At 47.3% G+C, this 18,082-nt stretch overlaps 2 protein-coding genes across 7 annotated transcripts; both read right to left on the bottom strand.

Annotated features, from left to right (window-relative positions):
• Positions 1-133: 133 nt before the first annotated feature.
• On the bottom strand, positions 134-7,868 carry SLC39A2 (solute carrier family 39 member 2). Of its 4 annotated transcripts, none has more exons than XM_082736882.1 (4): positions 7,577-7,831; positions 7,264-7,394; positions 7,010-7,060; positions 134-514 (listed from the first exon to the last, which is right to left on the bottom strand). In XM_082736882.1, the coding sequence occupies exons 1-4, from the start codon at positions 7,689-7,691 to the stop codon at positions 503-505; spliced, it is 309 nt and encodes a 102-aa protein (XP_082593008.1). In that variant the 5' UTR covers positions 7,692-7,831; the 3' UTR covers positions 134-502. The 4 variants fall into 4 exon arrangements, with proteins under 4 accessions (XP_082593008.1, XP_082593010.1, XP_082593007.1 ...); XM_082736884.1 differs by having other exon boundaries at positions 427-514; positions 7,010-7,055; positions 7,577-7,788; XM_082736881.1 differs by lacking the exon at positions 134-514 and adding an exon at positions 5,564-6,486 and having other exon boundaries at positions 7,577-7,868.
• A 1,523-nt stretch (positions 7,869-9,391) lies between these two features.
• METTL17 (methyltransferase like 17) lies at positions 9,392-15,922 on the bottom strand. Of its 3 annotated transcripts, none has more exons than XM_082736878.1 (14): positions 15,810-15,922; positions 15,533-15,686; positions 15,316-15,450; positions 14,319-14,400; positions 13,766-13,847; positions 13,378-13,451; positions 12,835-12,929; positions 12,238-12,308; positions 11,936-12,043; positions 11,382-11,450; positions 10,446-10,496; positions 10,109-10,201; positions 9,688-9,875; positions 9,392-9,613 (listed from the first exon to the last, which is right to left on the bottom strand). In XM_082736878.1, exons 1-14 carry the CDS (start codon positions 15,888-15,890, stop codon positions 9,499-9,501), a joined length of 1,398 nt encoding a protein of 465 aa, XP_082593004.1. In that variant the 5' UTR covers positions 15,891-15,922; the 3' UTR covers positions 9,392-9,498. The 3 variants fall into 3 exon arrangements, with proteins under 3 accessions (XP_082593004.1, XP_082593006.1, XP_082593005.1); XM_082736880.1 differs by having other exon boundaries at positions 15,316-15,476; positions 15,810-15,919; XM_082736879.1 differs by lacking the exon at positions 10,109-10,201.
• Positions 15,923-18,082: the final 2,160 nt, after the last annotated feature.

Below are 18,082 nucleotides of genomic sequence, written 5' to 3'. Positions count from 1 at the left end.
AGGACATGGGGTGTTGATTATGTTTGTGGTTCTCTGAGAAGTGTTTTAACAAGTCTGCACAATACTCATCGAGAGGACTTTGGATACTGTGACTGTTGCAGGCTGATTCTTGGGCTCTTGGGGACACAAGAAGTAAAACACGAGAAGGCACTTTATATTGTTATTAGTAAGAGTACCATGGATGGAATATTACAAGGTCACTTGCTGGGTTACTTTATGGAACCTCCACAGACAATGACATGCTTTCCTCAATGAAACTGAGCTGAGGATTATAACGTGGCTTGATGTCTGGTGCTGACACACCGACATGGAAGTGAGGCATGGAATATGTTATTGACTCTTGAGCATTTCATCATTCTCTCATAGGCCTGAGTCTATTTTAAATGCAGTAGGCCAGGATCAGAAGGGGGCAGGGGTATTAAGTGACTCGCAGAGCTCTGGAGCTGGTTATTGATGGCAAGGGTGTTGGGTGAACGCATGCAGGGCAGGCAGCGAAGAGTGCTTAAATGCCACCCTAAAGAAAAGAAAGAGCATAATTGGAATCACTGGGCCAGTTAGCTCCTAGTTAAACAAAACATGAGGAAAAGGCAGAGAACTCCAATGAACAACAGCCTTGACCAGCAAGAGATGCTGTTGTGAGGGGCACTTCGCTGGTTTAGTCCATAGAGCTTTCCACTGTTGATCTCAGGGTTCCAAGTTTGAGCCCCATGTTGGGTGTGAAGCCTAGTTAAAACAAACAAACCAACAAACCAAACAAAGGTGTTGTTGTACATTGTGGAAGGGAAGGCAGGTCTACTCAGCACGTTTGCCAGAAAACACTGTTAGCAGGGTAATCTTCAGAATTGGGAGGAAATTGAAGTGTGTGTGTATCTGGGAGCTGGAAGCTGGTGTATGAAGTGCTTGGTGACTGTGTGTCTCTCTCCTATAGTTGTGTCAGCATGAGAAACCCAAGAGTTAGGAAGAGGGAGAGATGCTCTCTGCTGGGAGCAAGGCAGAGGGGGTTTGCTGTCCTTGATTGACCTCTTTACCATGTTGATCGCAGACAGTCCCCTCTAGCCTGTGGGGGTGCAGCGCCCTCCTGTGGATGGCATGTTTCTTCCTAACTTTCTCCAGGTCCTGCTTCAGGTATCTCTCAGTGTTCTTTGTGATTCTATGTAGTAACTACATAGGGAGGGAGTGGTCTGTGGCTCCTGCCTGTTCTTAAGATCAGAGCTCAGGAGAGAGGTGAGCAGATTTCATAGAAGCGGAACCACAAACTCCCTACTTATTGTCTCTGCTTCAGGCTTAGGACTCCTGTTTCTCTCCTACTGTCATTCTCAAGGGCCGTATTTTCCTGACTTCAGGGACAGAAGCTCAAGATAGCTAAGGCAGGGCGCCTGGGTGGCTCAATGGGTTAAAGATAGCTAAGACAGAGTTCTCGGGAAGGAGAATATAACTAGAAGAATATGGTGATGAGCCCCTCGTGGGGTCAGCGTGAAAATTCTGGACTCATGAGGAGATTTTAGAGTGATTCTGGGGTGCCTGGGTGGCTCAGTGGTTCAAGCCTCTGCCTTTGGCTCAGGTCATGATCTCAGGGTCCTGGGATTGAGTCCCGCATCAGGCTCTCTGCTCAGAGGGGAGCCTGCTTCCCCCATCTCTCTGCCTGCCTCTCTGCCTACTTGTGATCTCTCTCTATCAAATAAATAAATAAAATCTTTTAAAAAATAAAGAGTCATTCTCTGAAGTTACATACAAAACAGTGAAACTGCAGCAGGAGGGATAGATATTAACCTTTAAGGACACTCCTTTACATACTTAAGGGAAATGCTACCGTAGGAGACACCACCTTTCTAGAGAGATTTGGGGACTAACAGGAAAGTGAGAATCAGTTCTGAATAGAGGTCAGGAGTGTGGTCAGGGTAAATGGTGCCCAGAGCAATTAGGTTGTTTGCACCCTCTCTCCTCACCCACATTACAATTTTCCCCAAATTGGATAACTATATAGTAAAAGTAGAATGCATTCTGTATTTGACATTCAATACATCTAAAGATAGTAATGAAATTGAAATAAAAAGGAAATCATCAACAACTGGCCTCTTTAAGCATCCCTGAAGACTGGGGCCTAAGGGTGTCAACCCTGTCTACACCCCTTTTGTTTCACCTTTGCTAGTGGCCACAGGCCCCTCCCTGAGGTCCGGGGCAGGGAATATGAGGGTGTCTGGCCAGTTGGCACATTCCCACTCACGCATACCAACCCACTCCAATTCTGGCAACTGTTCTTTGTACTCTATCACCCAAAGTCAGGAGCCAGAGCTCTGTTTCTTATGAGGGAGGCAAGGCAAGACACTGGAAAACTGTCCTTCGGGGAGGGGTGAAGTGGGTGAACTGTCTCACAAGTTAGCCTGGAGTTCTGTGGTTTTGTTCCTGGATGCCTCTTGTTCATAGGTGCTGGTCTTTGGCTGACCTCCCATCCTGCCCCAGGATACTCACTAACCTCTATTCTCTTTGATGCTGTGCCTCAACTCTTCTTAACTGCAAAAACCCAAGCCTCAGCTTGTATACAAAGGAAGGTGGGGGAGCTCTAAAGGGTTACTTTAGAGAATCATTTATTGGTGCAAGAATGGAAAGCTGGCTCTAGGTAAGAGAGCAGTTGGAGGTCTCATTCTTCCGTTTTTTTTTTTTTTTCTATTTAAATATGTAAAATATACATGTGTGGGGGTGCAGAATAAGGGATGGGGAAAGGACCCAGGGGTTCAGGAGACTTGAAAATTCTCTTGTGACTATTCCAACTAGCTTCTTCTCTTACCCTTTTTCCTAACTGGCATCTTTCTTCATTTTTTTTTCAACTTTAATGATTCTAAATGTTTTCAGTTATAACCTATTTCTTAAGGCTGAATGAGTTAAGGTTTGCTCGTGACTCTGGTTTCCAGTTGTCTTGGCCCAACTACTTTAGCTCTCTCTCCAGTCCATGGTTCTCATGCCCATTTGCATTCCATCCTTCTCACGGCAGACTCACTTGAAGTCACATTCATCTGCTCCCTTATAGCCCTCTCAGACTCCTGGCTGGGGATTCAGAGCTTTGGAAAATGCTCTGATTGGTCCTTTTTAAATTTGATCCTGATTTTTAAAAAAAATTTATTTATGTATTTGAAAGAGAGAGACAGAGGGAAAGCCTGAGCGGGAGAAGGGGAGAGGGAGAAGCAGACTCCCCACCCAGCAGGGAGCCCCACCCCAGGACCCTGAGATCATGACCCGAGCCAAAGACAGACGCTTAACCAACTGAGCCACCCAGGCGCCCTGACCCTGAGGTTCTAAGGAGCCATTCTCTAGCTTTATTCCCGCTCTTGCAACGATATGGTTCAAACTGAAGATGGTTCCTGCTGGGGGGTTGGTAAGTTGTTGGGAGAGGAAAGCAAGTGCTCGTGAAGGAGAGAAAGCACTGATGGCTGAAGGCAGAGGTGGCTGAAGGTGAATGTAAGGGCTCCCGGGATGGGAGGAGGCAAAAAGTGCATGACTCACCTGTGCTTGAAATCTCCCACCCTCTGCTCATTTCCCTCTGACGCTGATAGCATAGGTGACCCAGAAACATCTGAAGAGCTCCAGAGTCTGATGTCCTCCTCAAGTCTCCTTTCTGTAGTCCTACAAATCCTCTGTCCCTGACATAGCTAATGTCCGTATAATTGTATCCCTTCCAATTTACCCTCCCAAAGTCCTGGGGAGACCACTGCGGTGGATGGCAGCAGGGATTGGATGGCATGCGGGATCTGCCCGTCCAGATTTCTTGATGTGCCTCACGAGGGTGACCTATCTTCCATGGACCATCAGATGTTTTTGTCCTTTGGCTTCAGTTAGCATGACCAAGAGGAGTTGCTGGCAGCAGATGACAGAGAGGAGGAGGAGCGTCATCCTCTGGCTTCCTCCTGGTCAAGTCCCTGTGGGCTGGGTGTACCTCTCCACTAAAGGCTGCAGGGCATACTGGACGGCTCCCTCTAGTTTCTGCTCCCAGCTCCCTCCTCTTCAGCCTGGGCAGCAGGCTCAGCCTCAAACACAGTGTTGTTGCTGCTCAGCCCTTGGCTATTGCGCCACCATCTGTCCAAACTTGTTCTGTTTGGGCTCTGTCCAAACCCTGCCCACACCTCCCTACAGTCTCCCTTTATGCAACTTGCCTCAGTTCTCCAACGTGCTCCCGCTTCTTCTGAGCCCCTGACACATAAGATCAGGAGGTAAAGGTAAGGTAAAGGAGGAGAGAATCGGGATATTTGAGCTTTTCTTAAAATCAGAGAAACACGGGTTGGAAGCCCAGCCAGCTATGCGATCTAGTTATTTACCTTTTCTGCATGTGCTTCCCTCCACTCGGGATGGGGATAAGATCTACCTGGTGGGGTCGCGAAGGCGAGACTGTCTGTGAGGGTGATAGTACAGCACCTGGCACACAGCAGGTGCTCTGTGTGGAGACTCTGCTGTGATTATTACATGCGAGGCCCTGTCTGGAGAATGAAATCCATTACTTCATGCTGAAGAGAAAACAGAATGGGATGGTGCTTTGGGGAACTTGTTTCCTGTATCAGATATTTTTAGTTAGTTTTGCCTCAAGTTTTCCTTCTCACTCACGCCTGTGTGCGTTGGCTGGGCTTGTGAGAAGGTATGCGTATCTTGGTTTGTGGGGAGGGCAATCAATGGACAGGAGGCAACTGTGACAAGGACACTCAGGAGACGTTGTCCACCTGAAGGTGACTTGGGCTTCCCCACTGAGAGTATCAGAAGGGGCAAAGTGGGGAGAGTGACTGAGCTCATGGGGTGCACCTTCTCTCCCCTCCTTCTCCACGAAGTCTGAGATACTCCTCCATTTCATGGGTCAGGGCACTGGGCAACAGCAGATAATCAGCTTTGTGTTTGTCCTTCATAGTTTTTAAGAGAAGCAACACATTGTAGGGGTTCCTCACACTGAAAGATGGCCTAGTGGGGAGGGGCTGGAGGCAGAGCAGCAGGTAGAGCAGGCAGCAGGAAAGCCAGTAAGTTGTGGCAAAGCCTGGTAACCACCCTAGGCATTTATCTGGCGCCTTTCTCCCTCTCCAAACACACTGCTTCTTAATCCCTCAGCACAAGGCAGCTGGATGGAGACAGAGGCTTAAAGAAGAGCCACAGCATCCTTGAGGCTACGCAGGGCTCAGTGTGAAAAATAGGAACCAGAGGGAAGGAGGCTCTATTTAGCTTGATCTCAAGAGTCTGCTGGACACACTGTAGTTGGCCAATAATAGGTATTGGGAGTGGAGTGGGTGTGGTTAGCGTAGGAAAAAATCTAGATCCCGTGGTTTCTGTTTTTACATCTCTTCTCTCTAAATGTTGGGAACTCTAGCTCAGTTTCTCAACACCTGTGGGCAAGGCAGGAGTAGGTTGCTGGAATTTCAGCAATGCTCCCATGTATGGAGGCATGGCCTGCAACTGGCAGAATGGCTAGGGGCCTGGATTCCAGGAGAAAATACAATATCCAACAGTCAGCCTTTCCATTCCCCACTCCATCACTTCCTGTACCAGGCAGCTCCTAGGCTACCTGGAGAAATGAAGTATAGCATGACTGAAAGGGAAGGGTAAAATGGAACATTTTATTATACACAGTAGCAAAAATGGGACAAGAGTTAAATCTAGAGTGATGGTCTTCATATCAATTCTCCAATTTAGAGGCACTCAACCTAAACGTCCTCTTCTCAGTCCTGGAGAAATGGATTCTCATGTAGGAGAAAGCTGTGGTCCAGTTCATGAGGGTGATGCCTAATGAATGCCACTTAGTCTCAGTGGAGGGCCAAACCCACTGGGGAAGTATCTCCCAAGGGTAGGAAGGCCATCCTAGATAGGCCCATCAGAAAAATCTGGAATCTCTCAGGCCCACAAGGCAATAAAGGCCATGAAGGCAAAACCAGCGGCTACGCAGCCCCATTTGGCCAGAGGGGCCTCAGGGCCAGCTAGCTCCCGGGGCAGAATTTCCAGGAAGGTGACATACAGAAAGGTGCCGGCTGCCACACCTTGTAACACAGCCTGGGCTAAGCCCTGCCCTGCTTTAGAGTCCCCTTGGGTCACAGCCAGCCCCAGGACTAGGCCCATGGGGGACATGAGAGCTAATGACAGTATGGACAACATGGCCCATCGTGACCTAGTACCTATCCGCACCAGCCGCAGTCCAACCCCAAACACTACGAGCACTTTGTGAGCCAGGACAGCAAGACAGAGCTGAATGGTGGTTGCTACTGTTGGCTGCAGCCCCACGGCTAGCCCTTCAAACACTGAGTGAAAGGAGAGCGAGAGCAAGAGGACGAGGGCCCGAAGGGGGCCCTTTGAGGGTGAGGGTGGGGGTCCGTGGCTGTGGAGTTCAAGGACATGAGTCCCACCCCACTCCTCCTGCACTGTCGTTCCTCCAGCAGCCCCAGGACAGCATTGCAGTGCCAGCGACTCCAGAAAGAAGACAAAGAAGAAGCCCAGGGAGATGATGAGCTCTCCGAAGGGATACTCCGTCTAGGAACAGAAAGAGGGTCTGTGAGGTAGGAAGGGAAGAGAAGCAAGGACACTGGGTGGCCATGGGAGTGGGAGACTAAAGAGAATGGGAAGTGTGGGACTATGCCTAGTTAGTAAGAATTGGCTCTCCCTCTGGTCTGTGGCCTTATTCCCATCTGCTTCAGATGCTTCCAGATTGATGCAGCATATTGGGCATAAAGAAGGGCAGGGGAATGAAGCCAAGAGCAGGTATGGACAGCAACGAGAAGAATCCCTGAGGGACTAAGGGACACCAGCGTAATAGGGTTAGTAATATGGGAAAAGAATGTGAGGCATGTCAAAGGGATGGAGAAAGAATGAAATAGTAAAGCAGAGCTTTTTCTGGGGTTCCACAAACCCAAATGAATTGAGTGGGCTCCTCCTTTCCTCTGTGCTGTCTGAGCTGAGGAGCAGAGGGGATCCCTGGTTTCCTCACATACTCCCCTCAAAAGAGTCCGGGAGGTTCTCCTCCCCCACTAGGGAGGGACTGGTGGGAGATACTTACCTGAGCTGAATCAGCATCATCAGAAGCATTTCCCTCCCTTTCTGTCCTGTTCTAGGGAGAGAAAAGCAGAAATCAGGTGGGGAGCAGCTCAGCTTCCTGTCCTGTCCCTTCAGCTCCGTCACTTTCCCTAAAGTCCAATGTGACTGGTGTTCACCATGCCAGAAAGAGTCCTCTTGCTTTTCCTTCCACCCTTGTCCTCAGCTCTGTCATCTTCCGCCCTCACAGCCCTGCTGCTTACCATTTCTGCTGCTCACCTGCATCTTAAACTTCTGGATCTCTGAGTCAATTCCCTCCAGGGCTTCAGCAGTCATGTGCATGAGCCCTGCTCCCAGGAAAACACCAGCAGAGGTGCAGCCCAGGAGGCTGAGGACCCGGCGGTGACGACCTAAGAAAACGAGGAGTTACAATCCAGTTGGCAATGAGATAGAAAAGGTGACAAAAGAGCAAGCATGTGGCACCCACCATACCCGGCTTGGGGATGGTGAGAGCCTCGGAGCAAGGCATCAGGATAGGTGAAAGGGCCATAGTCAGGCTGAGGTTATGGGGCCGGCAGCGGCAGGGCTGTACCTGTGGCGGCATCAATCTGGAACCACTTGAAGCAGATGGGAATAAGGCCACAGACCAGGGTGAGAATCAGCAGGGCAAAGAAGCAGCCAATTTTCACTCCTAGTTGTGGTTCCATCCTTGGGGTACAGGATAAGCAGATGCTTCAGAATAGCAAATGGGAGTTATGATCTCTGAGCAGGAGTGTGGAAGTAGGCGATCAAAGCTGGAGTATCTCCTCTCCCGAGCTCCAGGAGGGCGATGGGATCCTCCTGTTCTGTGTTGCCTCTGCTTGCGCAGCCTTGCATAGCTGACTGGGGCCCTGCCCCAGATTCCCGCCCTCCCCTTACCAGGAGGCCCCTCCCCTGGCTCACGCCTTCCAGAACTGGGAAACCAGAAACTCCAGACTCCCTGCCAGGCACAGCCTGTGCTGTGTGTCTTCTCCTCTTCACGGCCATGACTAATCCAAATGCTATGGACAGTCTTCTTTCATGCTGGTCTAATCCACAATGGGAGTCTATGGTAGGTCCTTCCTAGCTGTTTTGTACTGGGGACACCTGGTCCTGCCTTATTTAAGACATTTGATCTAAGACTCCCAAACCTTCTCCACCCCACCCTATGTCTCATAGGTTGTTATGCTGATATCTGAACCCTACCTTTTCAGAGGGGATTTGGGTAGGAGGTGGGGCTGAGAAGTGGTGCCGCCACCCACCACTCTGTGAAAACTAGTAGATGAGGGGCCTCTCCTCTCCTGTAACCCCAGAGAAATAGCTCCAGGCATGGCAATTTCTAGTGGGGAGTTGAGATTTCTAGTATTACAATATTGATTTTGTTCCAACTTTTGACTGTGCCCGTTTCTGGATACATACAGATCTTCTACAACTTATGATGGGATGATGTTCCAATGAGCCCAGCCTAAATCGGGAATCTCCTAGGTTGAAATGCATTTAATATACATAAGCTACCAATCCTAGCTTCAACTAGCTTTAAATGTGCTCAGAACACTTACATTAGCCCACAGTTGGGCAAAATAATTTAATCAAAGTCTTATTTTGTAATAAAGTGTTGATATCTCATGTAATTTACCACATACCGTCCTGGAAGTGAAAACCAGAATGGTTAGAAGTGTGCCAGCCGTTACCATCGTGATGGAGTGGTTGCCTGGGAGTTGCGGCTACCCAGCATCACAAGGGACTATCATACCACATACTGCTGACCTGAGAGAAGAGCCAAACTCAAAATTCAAAGTCTGGCTTCTACTGAATGTGCCTCACTTTCACATCATCTTGAAGTTGAAAATTTGAAAATCAAGCCACTTTAAGTCAGAACCATGTGTACTGAGGGAGAGGGCCTGAGAATTTTAAGACAAAGAAAGGTTCTCTAGCTCTGAAATAGCAAGGCCTAGCGAAAATCCGAGAAATGAACCAAGCAAATGGAAGGATCCTGCCTAGAGCTACAGGGCCACGTGGAGATGGAAAATTCAGTCTTGATGGGATCGGCTCTTGAGGAAAATGTATCAGGCAAACTCTGGGGGAGTTGATGAACTCTGAGAAAGACAGAAGTAAGGGACGGAGGAAAACACAGAGGCTAGGCAGCCCAGCTTCCCTATTTAGGTAGCCCACCAAACAACTGTGACACGTGCCGAGCCAGCGCTCAGAGACTGGGGGCGGCTTTCCCTACTGCCCCGGATTACTTCCTTGGGAAGACCTGCAGAAGCAGTATCTCAAAAGCTTGCAACCTGTGTGAGAAGATAAGGCACTGAATATCTTGAGAATTCTCTCTGTTACAGGACTGAACATGACAACCGACCTCTGTATCTTTTAGGAATCACAAGATCCATTTCTACTCTTTGAAAACTTTTTATTATTATTAAAGCCTCAAGCAAACATACATAGGGCTGCCAGCACTCCCACCCTGGATACCAGGGAGCTTCGGCCTTGGCAGGCCTAAGTAAGAAAATCCTTGTCGTCAGCAGGGGACAGAGGAAGCTCCGACTCTGAAGGTGTGATCACAGGTAAAAGATCTCCCCAGGAGCTGACTCGAGCACAACGATACAAATCCCTACGGAAAAGAGAGGTCAATGTGGGCTCTAGCTTCTTGCCACCTCCCCCTAATTTTGGTCGCACTCTTTATACCTGCCATGCTGGCGGGCTGTGATCACAGCATGCTGCATATGTCCATCTGGACAGCACAGGTGACAATGCACATGGCGTGGCCGTTTAAGGACAGGCTGAGTGATACGGGGCCAGCGATTAGCCTCCTCTGGAGACCCCCGGGCAAGAATTACCATTGAGAACTTTTCCTCTTTTTGCTTCTTCTTATTCTAAGATAAGGATACAGAGAGACTATTTGGAGAAAAAAGAGATGGGAAAAAAAATTGTGATCCCCTTTCCCCCATCCCTGCAGCCATTTTCAGATTCTATAAGCCATGTACACCCAGGCCTGCAAACCTCCAGGCTCTTCTCTGACTTCTCCAACTCCTCCCACCTCTGACTCCTTATCATCCTGTTCCCCCAGGCTACTTTCTCCCTGCCCTAACATTCCCAGGAAACATACCCAGCTGAAGGGGATGCAGTGGTAAGCTTGAGAAAAGCTACAGGCCAGGGGCTTAGAGGCTGTCAACTGGGGACAGGGAAGTTCATGTGGACACTGGGAACACACAAGACAAAAAAACCCCAGAGAATCATACAACTGAAAAACAAAGAGTGACAGAGTTAAGAAGGGCTAGGGCAATGGGAACATAGGAGCTGGAAGCAGGGAGAGCCAAGACATCAACTAAGAAAGATACTGAATAGGGACACACACACACTGGCTTAGCTTTACCCTCTCACTTTTCCCGGCCACAGCTGAGTTTACATCTTTGCAGGCTGGGAAAGGCAGAAGTAATACTCACTGGGGCAAAGACAAAGCCAGGTCGAGGGTCCAAAGGTGACTTCTCTTTTCCCTAAAATAAAAAAAAAAATTAAGCTGGGTCTGAGGGGTCTAGTTTCATAACTCAATCTCTCTACTCAGTAAACTGAGGACTCCTTTAACATTCAATTCTGATAATTATTAACTAGGCTCCTTGAGTTAAGCTGGCTGGTTCTCTAATACTCCAAACAAAGAACCTTCTCTTTGTAGTAGGAGAAAAGCAGGAATTGGCACATAGTATGGTGCTTTCCCTTGTCAGCAACCTCTACTCTCAAAAAAATCCCACTCCAGGACAATTAAATTTATGATTATATAATGGCTCATACTGTCCCCAAAAGATAAGGTTCTTGGCTTAGCAATGCCCTGGATCAGGGGTTGGAGCACTTACTCTTTTTTAAAGGCCTAGAGAGTAGGCAAAATCTGTTTCTGTCCCAACTATTCAACTCTGCTGTTTATAGTATGAAAGCAGCCATAGACAGGACACCTGGGTGGCTCAGTTGATTGAGCATCTGCTTTCATCTCAGATCATGATCCCAGGGTTCTGGAATCGAGTTCGACACCATGCTCCTTGCTCAGCAAGGAGCTTGCTTCTCCCTCTGCCTGCAGCTCCCTTTGCCTGCAGCTCCCCCTGCTTGTGTTCTCTCTCTGACAAACAAAAATCTTAAAAAAAAAAAAAAAGGCAGCCATAGACAAGAGACACACCAATAAGCATGGCATATATGAAAATAGGTGGCAGGCCAGATTTGATCCACAGGTCCTGGTTTGCTAATCACTATCCAATCTTATAACAACTTTATATGCCTAATACCCTGAGAGTCACCCTTACCATTGTATGACAGAGTCTCTTCAGTCTTAAGGGAGCAGCAGTGACCACTGACAGATGGTGGGACAGGAGTGAAAGAAGGAGAAAGACTATTACCTTAAGGATGAGGTCCCTGGCATCCATAAGAAGGCAGTGCCCAGCTTTTGTTCCATTCTCTACCAATACCTGTTCACAAAAAAGGAAAATAAGCATAAGCTTTGAATTACATGAAAACATAAATGCTAGCAGCTCTGTAAGACATTAACAGATACAGCAGAGGGCCCTAAAGGAAAGGGCCATCCCCACATAAGATGGGAATGGAGAGCCTAAAAGAGGGACAAAGGGATCTATGCATGATAAAAATGGTCAAGAATGAACACAAGTTTTGGAACGCCTAGGTGGCTCAGTCGGTGGTTAAGTGTCTGCCTTCAGCTCAGGTCATGATCCCAGGGTCCTGGGATGGAGCCCCACCTCTCACTTCTCCCTCTGCCTGCCTATCACCCTGCTTGTGTTCTCTCTCTTTGACAAATAAACATATAAAATATTTAAAAACAAGACAAAAAAACACACTTTAAAAAAAAGAATGGTGCAAGTTTCGATGGAGAGAAGGAAATGCATGAAACCCATGACACTGCCTTAAAACTTGAAGGGAAAAAGGAATTTCAGCTCACCAGAAAATGACTTGTCTTGCGCCATAGGGTTTGGACTAGTTCAGTGCGGTCAGCCTTGCTGGGAAGCTCACTTAAGGAGAAGGCTGATACCACCACATCGAATTGTACCTGAGAATCAAGAAAAAAACGTGAGAGATGTGACATCCCCACTCCTGACCCTCCTTCCAAGAACCTAACAAAGTTCTATCCCCTTATATTTCTTCTGTTTTATCTTCTAACACTCAAGGCTGCGTTGCAAAGCTGAAGCCACGCTTTTCCATCTGCCAAATTCCACATTTAACACTCTAAACATTGGCACTTGCCTTGGGTGATACAGGTAGAAACTGTCTGAAGAAGACACCTGGAACATAAGGCTCCCCAGATTCTGAACCACCTGTGGAGTAAAGCAGAGGTGCAGCAACTTTGAGTGTACAGGTATAAACTGAAGTGATCTCTCGGTAAGAAATAGGGTCCCAAGGCTAAAGAAAACCACAAGGCACCCGGGTGGCTCAGGTGCTTAAGCGCCCATCTTTGACTCAGGTCATGATCCCAGGGTCCTGGGATTGAGCTCTGTGCCCTGCAACAGGCTCCGTGGTAGGGCTCCCTGCTTGGTGGGGAGTCAGTTTCTCCCTCTGCCCCTACCCTGGCTCATATTCTCTCTCTCTCTCTCAAATAAATAAAATCTTAAAAACAAAAACAAAGGGCAGGGAAACACTGGGTTGCCTGTCCTGTTTATCTTACCCAACCCCCCGCCAGTCCAGCAAAGGCCTCTACAACCCTCTGCTTGACCACAACACTGGAAAGAAATCAGACTCCTCTTTAACTTTCAGCCTTCCTCTACTCCCCAATAAAACAACTTTTTCATTCTCTGCTTAACTCCTTCAACTTTGAAGAAACCCTTCCTTATCTTCCGTCCTCACCTTTCAGTAACTTTTCTGCCAAAACCAACATAGCAGCTGAGCTGTCCACACACAAATATTCACGTAGGCTCTGGCCCCAAGCACTATGAGCAGCCCTAAGATGGCAAAATATAAATCACCATTTCCAACGACAAAGAGTCATCCTTACAAGAGATCCCTCTGTCCCCAACCCCAACCCTGGGAAACAGAATATGATTTTAAAATGGTTGGAAAAACTAACAGTGCCATTTTCTTACTTCATTTACTACTCATTAAAAAAGGTCAGGCTCAAAAAAACTACTTATAGGTAAAAAAAAATCTTGGTGCTATGCCCCAAACTAAATTCCTTTCCTTTTTTTATCTTTCTAAACATGGGTCTTTTTTCACTTGAAGTTTCTTTAAGTTCTGGCCCTAATCCATATACTTTCTTATGCCTTACCAATCTGAGCGAAGAAACATTCTAGTTCCCAAATTTCCTATTCTCCCTCTGGTTCCCTAGTCTCTTGGAGTGTTATACACATGGCTCTATAGAGCTAGAATTGACAGAGACAGTAAGATACTTACCAAGTGACAGAACCAGTACCCGAGCCAAAATCCATTAAGGTTTGAGGCTGGAACTCTGGAACTCGAGCTTGGATCTGAAGAAATATGTAACACTCCACAGTAGGGGAAGCAGACCCTTATTTAGGGCCACTATGAATTAGGGGACCATGACAGAGCAGATGAGATGTGAATGTTTTTTGAGATATAATGTAAATACTTTATAGACTGGGAATTTCCTAAAACAATGATTTTAAACATTCCTTGGGTCATGAAACCCTTTCAGAGGATAAAGAGAGTCTCTCAAAAAAAAAAAAAAAAGACATGCAATTTCCCAAGAACCATACCCCAGGAGACTACTTTATGGATAAGGGAACTGACGGTAACGGGTTGGAAGCTGAGGGGCTTTCACCTCATGGAATGCCCTGGAGACTGCTGCAAAGCCACCATCCAGTCTTGCTGCCATATATACCAAGCTCAGGCTCTCATTGTAGCTGCCAGAAAAACCAGAGAGTCACACCTACCAGGAAATAACCTCCATCCCATAGTTAACCTTCTATATTTTTAGGAATGAAATCTTTGGAAAGGGCTCCTCCAGCTCAGTACTTTCACTCCTTAAAAGAGAGAAGTCCTGGGGCACCTGAGTGGCTCAGTGGGTTAAAGCCTCTGCCCTTGGCTCAGGTCATGATCCCAGGGTCCTGGGATCTAGCCCCACATCGGGCTCTCTGCTCAGTGGGGAGCCTGCTCCCCCCCCCCCCCCCGCCCTGCTGCCTGCCTCTCTGCCGACTTGGGATCTCTGTCTGTCAGATAAATAAATAAAATCTTAAAAAAAAAAAAAATAGAGAAGTCCTGAGTTTCAAACCAGGTAGGCTTTTCAAACAGGAATTGTGTAATAGCACTTCCCCAGTCTCCTCCTAGAGACAAGATTTTTTTTTTTTTTTTTGCAGCCCTTCTAGCCCCCTTACCTCAGTTCTTGCCAATGGTATGTAGTTTTGCGCAGGGCTCGCAGCACAGCTTCACGAAGTTTCTCCTCCACTTGACCTAAGCCTGTGGTGAGAACAAGAACTGAGTGACGACCTAGGAAGACCAGCGCTCAGATCCAATATCTGAATATGCTGCTTGTCCATTCCTCTGCAATTTCCATCCTTCCCCTTAAGCAAAATCTCAAAGCTTAAGAAAATGCCAAATCTAGAGAAAAATTTTGGGTAAGAATAACAGCAACCACCACCATTACCACCAGAATGCAAGAGACAGTATTTTGTCTCTACCAGCAGTTTAGTCAACAAGATCAAAACCATCCCACAGGCTTTGCTCTCTTTTAAAGGGAAGTGTCTCAAAGATGTAAAAGGATAGGATAAGGACAATATTTTGTGGATTTCCTCAGGTCCCCCTAAACTTTAGTACGTGACATCTCCAATGTTCCTAGAGGGAAGAAAGGGGTTTGAAAAATCTCATCTCAGGATTGTGTTCAGCTCAGTATTATTTTATCTACTGAGCACCTATGAACCAGGTAACGCAGGGAACACAAGATGAATAAAAGGCAGGTCTGTAGTATTAAGGAGCTCACACTCATGAAAGTAACTGGATGAGTTATACTCATTCTCCTATCCCTGAAGAGCGTTTCAGTACTGGACAGGGAGCCATACAGGGATTTTATTTCACTTTAATAAAAACTTAAACCGTCCTAATCCAATGGATTTGCAGGATAAAACCCCGAAGACCTAGACTTTGACAGGATACTGAAGTACCTTGCTGACCTTCACAAAAATCCCAAGAGCAACCTCGGAAACTATTCTGTTTTAGCGAGGCATCACTGTAACAAGCAGCCGCAGCCAGAAAATCAAACAGGAAACCGCAGTATCTGTTTGTCACAGATACTCAAACAGATCTGTAAAATTATTCCTTGCTCTTAATTTCCCACCGGTATTTCAGTTGGGCCTACTCTTTATTCTTAGGCCCCACCTGGGTTTTCCAGGAATTTCTTCTCCAGATGGACAGCCCGTCTTTGCAACTCCTGGGGCTCTACAGGTAAACGCCGGCTCCACAGATAATTGGTCAGTGCTTGCACCTGCTTCTCCACATTGGGCATCGAGCTCTCTATGGGCCAAAGATGAAACGCATCACTTAATGCAGACACAGTGTTTTGCTTCTCGGGTTTCCGCTTCCCACCGGTACTCACCGAGCAGCAGGAACTGCGCAGCGGCAGCCAGTGCTGGCGGCACCTTGATGCATGGCAGCTGCAAGATGCCGGGGTGCCGGCGATGGGGCGTCTTTCCCAGAAAATCGGAATTGTTATCGACCTGGGATATGCCGGGAACGACGGCAGCGAGCGTCTGCAGGCCGGGAAAGAGAAGCTGATTGATTGTAGGGCAGAGGGAAGGCTCTGACCTTCGCTAAGGAAGAGGCTATTCCTGAGATCCAGAGTTTCTCCGAGAGCAGGGAAAGCAGACACTCACGCGAGACTGGGGAGCTTCTCCACTGCCGCGGCGCCACCTGCTACATGTCAGCAGATGCCTCAGTCCCCTCACGGTCGCCATGGCACCGGAGGCGAGCAGGAAACGGAAATGATGAGACCCGTGACGCGCACGGAGCAGTGTCAGCCAATGAGAAGAGCGAGTGCTTATAGTAGCCAATAAACAACCGATATGTAAATCACCTCGGAGGGTAACGGTACGTGGGTGGGGTCAGGCTTTGGGTTCCTGTGTAAGCAGTCCCCGGCGAAGTGGCCTCAGGGTTGTGTGGGGTTTGGTCTAGATGTTCCGAGGTCGAGGGGCGGGGTGGGGACGGGCCCTTTTCTGGGCTCTCTAGAGAAGCGCCATAGACAGAAAAAGACTACCTGTGTTCCTTGCTTCTCTCTCTGGAGAACCTCTGAAGTCTTGGGATTTTTTGTCCCCGTGTGAAAACGGGAGAATTCAGTAATGGAAAGATAAGAAAAACCCGAATTTAGGCAACTCAAGATAACAAATTAATAGTTAATAGATACAATTTTTTTGTTTGTTTGTTTTGACATTATTCTCCATATTAAACTGTCCTCTTGGGGGTGCCTGGGTGGCTCAGAGTGTTAAGCCTCTGACCAGCTCAGGTCATGATCTCAGGGTGCTGGCATCGAGCCCCGGGGTCGGACTCTGCTCAGCAGGAAGCCTGCTTCCTCCTCTCTTTCTCTCCGCTTGTCTCTATGTCTACTTGTGATCTCTGTCTCTGTCAAATAAATAAATAAAAATCTTAAAAAAAAAAAAAAAACTGCTACATGTCAGCAGATGCCTGACATGTATTTAATTAAGATCTAAGATGTCTCTTAGATAAGTAGCTAAGAGAACATACCCAATACAGTGGGCAAGCGCACTGTAATATTAGCACATTTAGTCCCTGCTATCTGTGAGATACATTCTGTTAACACCATTTTGCAGTTGAAAAAAGTGGGTATTCAAATGGTTAAATATCACGCACAAGATCACAAACCTTGTTAGATGACAATTAGATTTAAACTTGGGCAGTTTAGGGGCCCCTGAGTGGCTAGGTTGGTTGAGGCCGGGACTTCTGATTTCAGCTCAAGTCGTCATTGGAGCGTTGTGAGATTGGGTTTCCTGCTTAGCGGGGAATCTGCTTGAGATTCTCTCCTTCCCTCTGCCTCTCCCCCCACCCCTGCTCACGTGCTATATAGATAGATAGATGGATAAATAAATCTTTTTGAAAATAAAAAGAGTAAACGGGCAGTTTTAAGTCTGAGCTTCACCTTTAAACATGTACTCTACCGGATATTGTTGGCCCTTGGAATATAACTTAGCAAGCTAACTGGGAACAATATGCTACATGTCCTGAAGTGTTAAATTAACATGTAGCATTAAAATGAACTCACTGGGCTTTGTGCCCTCTTGATTCTGTTAGCAAACATATTGGTCAACTATGGAATATGTTAACTTTTTGCTATCTGCTGACTGGATGGGTGAAAGTATTGTCTTTGCTGCAACTGCAAGAGTCCAAATATAATAATTATGGGGTAAAATATGGGGAACTATATCCATCAGAGAGTTAAGTGTCTGATTTGCGTTTAGGTTAGTAAGCTTTGATTCTAATAAAGGAGACTTTGGCTTTATAATCTGAGTGCTCTGGAAGGAGTCTTGTGAGGGGGGAAAGGAAGAGAAAACCAGAGGAGGCAGGAAGAACTTTTAGAGTGGGAATCAAGTTTGAGCTCTGTGAAAGAGGGCGGGAAGTAAAACAGCTTGGATCTGCACAGTTCTAAGAGTTTCAGCCAGGCCAGTGGAGAATCTTTGAGCCCAACGTTAGAGGCATCCTACATTGGGCAGAGACAGGGTTGACTTAGTATCCCTGCTGCACTGGCTTTTTGAGGACAGCCCATGGGAAGTGTAGCAGATTCAGTGTGGCAATTGGAGCCATCGTCAATTATGATCCCCATGGCAGGAGATCTGAGGAGTGCATTTTCATAGCTGCCTAGAGCCACACAGATCTACTTTTCCAGACGGGTTCAAGGGACAATTCCTTCAACCTTCATATGGGCCTCTGTTCCTAAAGAGAAGCTTAGAAGAAGGAGGTTAATGCAGCAAATTATAACCACTATCACTGCAGTTGATCTCAGGGCTGCAACCGGCCCGCATCCACTCCCTCCTTTACTATGAATTCTAATTTCCCCTCACTCTCCACTACATGTCCTCAGGTCTTAGTGGCTTGCCTGGTATTATGACCCAAACCTTCATTCCTGAGGGGTCCAAAC

Source organism: Mustela nivalis (assembly GCF_964662115.1).
Source record: "Mustela nivalis genome assembly, chromosome: 6".
NCBI classification, from domain to species: domain Eukaryota; kingdom Metazoa; phylum Chordata; class Mammalia; order Carnivora; family Mustelidae; genus Mustela; species Mustela nivalis.
Note: the sequence above shows the minus strand (reverse complement) of the source record. Positions and strands in the feature narration are given on the sequence as shown.